Source organism: Typha latifolia, chromosome 12, assembly GCF_019914945.1.
Source record: "Typha latifolia isolate L0001 chromosome 12, TyphaL0001v2, whole genome shotgun sequence".
NCBI classification, from domain to species: domain Eukaryota; kingdom Viridiplantae; phylum Streptophyta; class Magnoliopsida; order Poales; family Typhaceae; genus Typha; species Typha latifolia.
In genome coordinates this window covers 8524187-8534205 of record NC_133097.1, presented here as the reverse complement: position 1 = coordinate 8534205, position 10019 = coordinate 8524187, and the positions used below count along the sequence as shown (strand labels likewise).

At 36.1% G+C, this 10019-nt stretch overlaps 1 protein-coding gene across 1 annotated transcript; it reads left to right on the top strand.

Moving 5' to 3' along the window:
- Positions 1-3623: 3623 nt before the first annotated feature.
- On the top strand, positions 3624-8467 carry LOC140798575 (probable inactive receptor kinase At5g58300). The gene is made up of 3 exons (XM_073152457.1): positions 3624-4146; positions 5526-6865; positions 7603-8467. The coding sequence occupies exons 2-3, from the start codon at positions 5599-5601 to the stop codon at positions 8247-8249; spliced, it is 1914 nt and encodes a 637-aa protein (XP_073008558.1). The 5' UTR covers positions 3624-4146; positions 5526-5598; the 3' UTR covers positions 8250-8467.
- Positions 8468-10019: the final 1552 nt, after the last annotated feature.

Here is a 10019-nt window from a genome sequence, read left to right as displayed (position 1 = left end):
TACCAGGCTTGAAAAAAAAGAGCCTATTATTAGTGGCCTTTCTTGATCGAAAGATTTCTGGTCCGAATCAGCCAGCAAACATTGGAAGGATATCCTTGCAAGTTCCAAACATGAATATTCTAATCGTCCAAACTAAGTATCTAACTAACTTATAGTCAACAAATATTTTTGAATTATTTAAAAATATATATATTAAATGATAAATTCTTAGGTGTTGTGGCAACCAATATATAGATGGTTTGGAAGGCCCAAAACAAAACTTGCTTCTAAAATAACTGTAACAAACCGGAGCACACAGCATGGATGGCAATCCACATGACCATGGAAACCTAACTAAAGGCTATATCAAAATAAATTTTAATGGGTTTTGGGACCCACTGGACAAGACCGGAGGAATTGAACTTGTCGCCAGAAAGAAACGATCAAGCTGAAGTACTACTTATTTCGGCCAAACCGATATTAATAAGCTCAGAATTAGAGAGGGAGGGACTTGCACTATTGCATGCCATCACTACTGTCGTCGACAACAAATATACGACAATCATCTTCGAAGGAGACTCGAGTATAGTTGTTAATGCGATTAACAAATCAGAAAACCCTCCATGGGTTATCTGCATGTAAACATTTACTGCTTAGCTTTTGTTCCTATTCTGTTGTTTATGCTAGTCGAATTGGTAATTGAGCAACTAACTGGGTTGTCCATTTCGGAAGGCAGCATCCTTTTGTAACCTGGGAGCTAAGTACTCTTAGCTTCCGCCCGCGATGACTATATTCATACATTTTGACACAAATGAGAACTCCCATGAAGTGGTTAATTAATCTATAGCTTCTTTTGCTGCTCCTTTTAATAATAATAATAATAATAATAAATCATCACTAATAGCCAAGGATGTGCAGCCAGTTGCATTTGTATTCTTCCTCTCTCTGAGAATTCCGACATCATCATGGATCATGAGCGCCTAAAAAGGCACTCCACTTCATCCCTTTTATTTTTATTTCCTGGATTAAATATACTTTATCTCCTATAATTATATAGGATATTATTTTGTGTACGGAAAAATGTACAAAAATTAGCTCACGTACTTATAATTAGAGTTTTTCTTTCCAAATTAAATTGTCCCCCTTAGTTATTAAAATATTCTGTTATAGTAAATATAATAAATTACCAAAACTTATCAAATTACTCACTTCTTCCTGATTAATTCATTTAACAAATATAATATGAACATGTTGGTAACTGAATAGAGTTAAGTTAAGTGGATGAAAACTCACACAATTTTATTTTAGTCATAAGTATATAGATTAATTTAATTAAAAAATTATATATAAAGTAAAGTGATATTATATATAAATACAAAAGATAAAATGCATTAACCCTTTTTCCCTTAATAATAATAATAATAATAATAATATTAATAATAAGATCGATTCAAATAGCATCCATTTGATTGGCAAATTACCAACTAACATATATTATTAAAGTAGAGAGGCAGTAAATAAACTCTCATCTTGGTAGTTGGTCATAGCTCTATTGTTTAAACACAGCAGATGCCATGTCCATGAGGAAGAAGGCAAGGTTAGCCAACCTGGCCACTTATTAAAATGCTGACAAGATGAACTGCAAACTAAGGGTCCATTCCTAGAATAAATGCTGTAACAATAATTGTCAGACTTAATTAGGGAATAATTACTTGGGCCACATGGATGCATTGGTTTAATTAATGCACTCATGGTAGGATCTCTCAAGCCATTTCGCCTAACTCATATGTGAAGTATAAAAGGTTTTGTAAGAATCTCTCTCTCTCTCTCTCTCTCTCTCTCTCTCTCTCTCTCTCTATATATATATATATATATATAGGTGGTGATTTTATTTTATTTTATTCTTTGTTTGGAAGGTTACTGATGTGAACTTGTGGACGGTGGGAGTTAATAAAAGACCACCAAACTCTGGAGATTTATTATTTGAAACATATGTGTAGTTTCTGGAGTTTAATGTTATGTTGTGAATAGGGTAATTTTATTTGTGCCTTTTGATATCCTGTTTACTTATATGTCTAATGTTGTAACTAAGTAATCCAGTCGTTTTAAGGATTAAATGAAATCTATACATATGGGCTTTCTTTTTAAATAATTTTTTTTTAAAAAAAATCTACTAAGGCTCAGTCATACATTAGTTAATCTGGTGCTCCTTTCAAGTCTTATATAGAAAAACTAGTTAAAACTTATGATGGTATAATTAAATTTGAATCATTGGTTCAGCAAAGTAGAAGAACTCTAGATTAAGGTCATCCAGTTGTTGTATCCAGTTCTTAAGTAGCAACTAGCAAGCAGTGTTATTTTTAGAGCAACTTGCTCCAAATTAAGGCAATTTTATACCAATAGTACCATGCTTCATGTGCTCATGGCTTGCTTGGCAGTAAACCCAATCTTTATTAGGGTTTAATTATCCATTGCTACCTTCCATCCTACATTAATATATAATAATGCTAGTCTTGATAGAAGAGAATATAAATAACATATCTAAGCTGATCAGCTTCACTGCCAAATAAATTTTATATATTAAACATCATTGGACTCTATGTAGGAAAATACTGTAAACTTTATAGGTCAAGAGGGAGACAAGTAACAAACAGACAGATTTAAAGCAGCGTCACCATTACGCTTCAATGAGAAAAGAGAAGGTTTAATTATTTTATATTACTAATAATTTCGTCGTTAGTGCCGTGAGTGAGATATTATTCCCTAATAACTAATCTAACAAAGTCTCTCTATATTCCATGTTCCAATATCATTACAAAGTTTGACTTGAGAACAAATACAACCAATATGTTACTCATGAGTTGGCTCGTTTTGAATCCGCGTTAAAACGGGTTTGATGATAAACTCAAAAATTAAATATATTTTTGGTGCAATTTATTTATTTTATTTTATTTTTTTATTTTTATTTTTATTTTTAAGAATATTCTCTAGGTGGTTGTCTAAATTTAGATCACATAATTCATTGGAGGTAGTTGGTAAGCTTAGATTACGCACCGAATAAAATCATAATTTGAGGTCCACGTCCTTCCACAACTAGATGGAATTGATGGGTTGCCAAAGTTGGTCACTATCAAACAATTCCAATGGGTAAATGGACATTATTGCCCTTTGTTCTTAAAAGGCTGGCTAGGCTATCCTACGGATAATGGACTACGTATAAATAACAAAATAGTACCAATATCTTATTATATTCATGACTTCGTCACACCCAAGCTGGTACAGTCGTCCTACCTCCCAGTCAAAAAGCCGAAGAAACGTTTCTTTTGTTGTTTTTTTTTTTCTATAAAATATTACGATTCACGCCTTATGTTTATTAAGTTTTATGGAAAGGTACTGAGAAGGTATTTTTTGAGAAAAAGGTGACGTTATTCTGGAAAGTTTAAAACTCAAAACACGGGCGCGTCTCATAAAATTGTTCAAATGTAAGGTGTGAAATGTAACTTTTCTGACCCGTGGGCCCCACAGAAAAATCGAATCAACGTACAGCTCCTCCCCACCTTCCTCGTTCCGGAGGGCATTTTGGTAGTTTACCTTGAACATGGCCAAAGGTCTTTATTAAAGAACGCCTCCCCTCGCATCCTCTTCCCCCACCCTCCACCCCGCCACTGTGAGAGGACCGAGTCAGAATTCCAGCGGTGACTCGGTGAGTTACGAGTCCCGTCGGCGTTGAGGAGAGCGGTTCCGGTGTTTGGTTGTGGACTCCGTGAGTCGAGAGGCGGATCTCGGGAGACGGGTTCGTTGGTTTCGAGGTGGATCCTTGAGATTTAAGAGTCGAATGGGTTCTGGCTCCAGCTCGGGGCTTCTTGGGAGCTCAGAAGGCGGTTTCTTGGAGTAACGCCTTCGATTTCTCTACGAGATCTCATGGTCTTTTCTCAAATTCCACCTAGTTCGGCGACAATGGCGGATCTAAGGCATCAAAGGTCGTGTCTTTAGAGGAATGCCGTGAATTTGACGGCGTTTTCTTTTTTCTTTTTGGGAGCTTGAGCTGTGGATTTTCAACGAGAAATGGAGGCTTTGGAGATCTTGGTTTCCGATTGTTTATTTGGAGGTCTTCGTTTAGTCACTAAATTGGGTTTTGCTGTTGGATTCTCTTGAAGAAATTTGAAGGTGAGTGAGTACTTTTTTTTTTTTTTTCTTGGTTTTAGTTTATGGTCATATCTTGCAATAAAGTGTTCGTTTTCCTCTAAAAATTTGCTCACATTTCAAACTTCCATCGATTTCTCGGCTGGAATATGTGATTAGGTATGGCCTAACTAGATAACCATTTCTTCTACCATAATGTAGTTCCTCTCTCTTAATTTTTTTCAATGAAAAATTAAAACTTTCCTTAAATTTCTTACAACATTCTACAGCTGTAGTGTTGAATGTTTCGAGAATCAGCCGACAGTCTTCTCTCGTTGAATATATAACTTTAGCATCTTGCTATTTCATAGAAGGTGGTTGTTTTAGTAATTTTATCACTGTGTTTCCTACGGTAGTTTCTGGGTGTCTTCTTTAATAAGTGGGGGTATGCTCCAGGCTGTGTACCATGTTACAACAACCATTTGGTATTGTGAAGTCCCTACCCTGCTCCAAAGCTTGAATATTTTTCTTCTTTAATCCTGCCTCTACTTTTTCTCTGTGATGACTTTTTTGGTAAATAATGCTTTGGATGCTGCATTGCTGCTCCATATTAGAATGATATAGATTGAGTTGTGAATGTAGAATATTTTAGTGTCCTAGTTGTAAAGTTCTATTGGAGCTTTGCCTTTTGCCTTTGCTCTTTTATCCTTTTCTGAGTGCTCTGATCAGTTCCTGTGAGAGAGTGTCTCAGATACTGTGGCTTTGTTGAGTTAATCCTTCACCTCTCCCAGAAAGAGTATCATCTTAGTGAAGAAGTAATTTTCTTTTTGATTGGGAATGGCCCAACTACCCCATTGCAAAAGATAAATCACATTACCTTGACTTAGCTGTGTGAAAGAAAGAAACAAGGAGAGCCATGTGTTCTTCGTCGAGAGAACAGTTGAAATGGTCCCCTCTAGACTCTAGAGTATATAACACAAGAAGCAGTTAATGCCGCTCTGATGCTTTGGCAAGCAAAGGATATGGATCTGTTCTAGGTGATAGATAAGCATGTGGTTCAGTAAGGAACTAAGGACCATTATGTTGATATTGGAAAGAGTGCAGAGAGGTTTCTAGGTACTTATATATAGTATTTCTTGACTTTTCTTTTTGTTCTTTTGTCTAGCCATAGATTCTTTTCAATTATATTAGAAATATAGTAGAGCCCATTAATATTTTTTATTTTTGTGGAACTCAGACAACCTAACTCTTTTTTCAAGTTTTCCTTTTATTATGAGCTAATGGATGATGCAAATCATTGCTGAGAATCTACGCTTCTTGTTTCTTGGAAGTTGGAACATACAAGTTTTTATTGTTTTCTGGTTACTAACTTTTTTGGAGCATCCTCTTACATTGTTTTCATATTCTTCTTTCTAACTGGACAGGAGCGAAAGGACTGGTGAATTAAGCTCTTGATATCATACTTCTGACCCATCAGTTTTTCCTGTAAACTTGGCCATGCATCACCACTTGTTTGTTGTTTTAATTCCCTTTATTCTTCTCTTACACCTTCCACATGACACAATTGCCGATCTAAACTCTGATAAGCAGGCCCTCCTTAAATTTGCGTCATTGCTTCCACATGGCCGGAAACTCAACTGGAGCTCTGCAACCCCAGTCTGTACCTCTTGGGTTGGGGTCACATGTACACGAGATCAGAGTCGTGTGCTCACCCTCCGGTTACCAGGTGTTGGGCTCTTTGGACCAATCCCCTCGAATACACTTGGGAAGCTTGATGCTCTCGAAATCTTGAGCCTTCGATCAAACCGTTTAACTGTAGATCTCCCTTCTGATGTACCATCACTTCCTTCTTTGCACTCTCTTTTCCTCCAACATAATAACCTCTCTGGAATTATACCTACTGCACTCTCGTCCAATCTAAGTTTCCTTGACCTCTCCTACAACTCCTTCAATGGAGGAATCCCATTGGCGGTCAAAAATCTTACTCTACTTACTGCATTATATCTCCAGAATAACTCTCTCTCTGGATCCATCCCTGATCTTCAATTACCCAAGCTAAGGCACTTGAACTTGAGCTACAACAACTTGACTGGCCCCATTCCACCTTCCCTCCAAAAGTTCCCAGTTGAGTCATTCTTGGGGAATCCTTTTCTATGTGGATTACCTCTGGTTCAATGCTCTGGGATCTCCCCTTCACCTTCTCCAGTATCACCACCACCAAAAACCAAAAGAAGCTTCTGGAAAAAACTAAGCACAGGGGTCATAATTGCAATCGCTGCTGGCGGAGCAGCCCTCTTGTTTATATTGGTAGCTATACTCTTGATATGCTTCTGGAAGAGGAAAGATAGAGAAAGCAATGAAGCATCAAAAGGAAAGTCTATTGTTGGTGGAAGGACTGAAAAACCTAAAGAGGATTATAGCAGTAGTGTTCAAGAAGCTGAGAAGAACAAATTGGTTTTCTTTGAGGGTTGTTCTTATAACTTTGACCTGGAGGATTTGTTGAGAGCCTCCGCTGAAGTCCTTGGGAAAGGTAGTTATGGGACTACATACAAAGCTGTTCTTGAAGATGCTACAACAGTAGTTGTGAAGAGATTAAAGGAGGTAGTCGTGGGGAAGAGAGATTTTGAACAGCAGATGGAATTAATAGGAAAAATTGGGCAGCATCCAAATGTCACACCCCTGCGTGCTTATTATTACTCCAAGGATGAGAAGCTTCTAGTCTATGATTACATCCCTTCTGGTAGCTTTTCTGCACTATTGCATGGTATGTTTCTCTAGCCTTTTTACTATCTTATTATAATCCTTTGACATTTTGTTGGTATTAGAAAAACTGCTTCACAAGAGGATGTGCCAATTATTTGTTTAGCTGTTATCTGAAAATTTGAGAAGCCAAGATGTCGGTCAATTAACTGCAGCTTGTGAAGGTTATACAATACTGATAACTGAAATTCTTGTAAGTTATTAAATGCACAAATCTGCTTGATTCCGGACGTGAAGTAGCATTACTTGATAGAAGGCTAATCAATAGGAGACATATATATTGGTAAACATAATAGGTGGACTAGAGATTTGGTCGAAAGACTCAGGTTATATAATTACAAGATCCATCTGATTAATGCTAGCTTACATATTAACTATTACTCATCGAAACACTTGACTTCTTAATTCCAAGAGAGAATTCACGTGTCCATGGAAAAGCCAAGATTGATTGCAGCATACAGTTGGGCAGATATACACTTAATATGTACCTAAGGCTGCTTGATCAGATGCTGATTCTGTTTTGCAACATTTCATTCCATACATATGGATGTATGTGAAACCCTACCTTCTTTACTATCTCACTGCTGAATCTTACTACTTTTATCATTCAACTTAGTCTGTAATTGAGATATACCTTAGCCTATTACTCTGCTTTCACAAATAAAATCAGCCATTTGAGGCCTAATTTCTATACTGATCGACTCTTCCTCACTTCCTTTTCCCTTCAATTGAAATTTTCAGGGAACAGAGGTTCTGCAAGAACTCCATTGGACTGGGACTCAAGAATAAACATCTCCCTTGGTGCAGCACGTGGAGTAGCGCATATTCATGCCGCAGGTGGTGGGAAGTTTATCCATGGCAACATCAAATCATCTAATATCCTTATCTCAAGCGAGCTTGATTCTTCTGTCTCTGAGTTCGGCCTGGCGCAGCTTATGACCACTCCTGCAACTACCTCAAGGGTAGTTGTTGGTTACCGTGCTCCTGAAGTCATTGAGACTCGAAAACCAACCCAGAAATCTGATGTCTACAGCTTTGGTGTCTTTCTTCTCGAGATGCTTACTGGAAAAGCTCCTATTCAATCCCCTGGCCGCGATGATGTTGTTGATCTACCAAGGTGGGTTCAATCTGTGGTTCGAGAAGAATGGACTGCTGAAGTTTTTGATGTCGAGCTGATGAAGTACCCAAATATCGAGGAGGAGTTGGTTCAGATGCTTCAGATTGCAATGGCATGTGTTGCAAGATCTCCAGATCAACGACCTAAAATGGAAGAAGTGATCAGGATGATCGAGGAGTTCCGAAATCCTGATTCAGAGACCAGGCCATCCTCAGAGGACAAGTCAAAGGACGAGAACGTTCAAGCAGCAGCATCAAGCGAGCCTCAATAACAAGTCATTAAAAGTCTAGAAATCATCAAGTAGAATTCTGCAAAATGATGTATGCATACATGATGTAGTTTGCACAGAAGAGCAGCCAGATGCTCACCAACTTATGCTTTTTCTTGACTGGTGATTGTAGTAGTACATCTAGCATTCATTTTCTCCATGTAATTGTTCATTTTAATCATTCCTTTGGTTTCTTAAAGTTAAGTGAGTGGTTCTTTCAATCTACTGCCCTCTTATTTCATTTTCCCCTTTCCATTCAATGTATCCAGAACTAGCTGATGAATGATGAGTCGTCTGGCATCGTGCATTATGCTATATATCGATCGCACATATTTGACGACTCTAACTCTAATTGTATTCGTTAAAAAAGAAATGAATACAGAGGAACCAAAACATTTTTGTGATATTTGAGTGAGTACTACTGCATTTGTCTGCGTAATTGCTGTAGGTTGAGGGATATGATTGTGCCGAGCTCAACTGAGGCTGACCAAGCTCAAGGTCGTGTTGTTTGTATCGTAAGGAAAGATTTAAAAGGGTCAGTGCATGTGACACTCCATTCTCTCTCCTTTTGACTTTTCTCTCGACAGCTTGATGAGGAGATCTTGATGTCGTCTTCCAATTGCAAGGGAGAGAGGGAGAGGACTAAGCAAGTTTTAAGGGAGAGGAGCACGTGGATGCGCCAGTTTTATTAAAGTGGATTCCACTAAATTCTTAGATCTCCTTTTGCATTAATCGACAACTTATGTGGGGTTAGGAGACAAAGGCGTAACTTATTCCTCCCTGTGGACAATAAACCATCACAATTATTCTCATTAATAGGCTATTATTATAGTATCTAATAAAAGTGTATCTTTTCATAAAAGTTTTGATATTATTATTTTGGATTATTGTACTTGGACTCCTCAAACTAGTGCCTATTTTCATATAAATTATTTTATTTATTTCTTTATAATATATTGACCATCTTGATAATATAAAACCTCTAAAATACTTTTTTTTTTCAAGTATTTGTCCAAACTAACCCTATTTTAAATTTTATTTATCAAAATAGATCCCCAAACCTAATTAATTCTAAAAGAAGCGTATTTTACTATAGCCATAAGTAAAATACTACATGTTAATCATATTTTCAAGTAAAATGCTTATATGATTTAATATTTTTATTGAAAAAAATACTACAAATTTTAGCACTTTACTTAAAAAAAAGGATACATATACATTGCTCAATAGTTAAGCATCTTATTATTAAAAATACTAAAATATTTAGTATCTTATTAGGACGCTAAACTACTCACTTTTGCACATCGTAACTTTCTAATTGATAGCTTATTTTTAGACATATAATTATGTAATTATAAAAATGAAAAAAAATTAAATGTAATAATTTTGATTGAAGCTTAATTGGACCTCAAACTTGAAAGATATAAGTAAAAATATAAAAAAAAAAGTTTATAGTGTCATAACTTTATGCTTGATTATTCATTTTAGTAATAAAATATTGTGAAGATATTGAAAATCGTTGCTCCTTCAAATTTTACTTATATTTTTTTTTAGTTTTTTTTTTCTCTAAGAAGCTTAATTACTCATTGTTTTCTAAGACAAATTTTTTTACATTTTTATCTAAAAATAAAATATTAAACTTATGAGTGTTTTACGTAAGGCTATAGTTACATAAACCTATTTTAATATTATCTTGATGTGTTAGGGTTATTTGGGTAAATAAAATTTAAAAGAAGGCTACTTTTGCCAAAATCTCTACTTTTATTATTTATT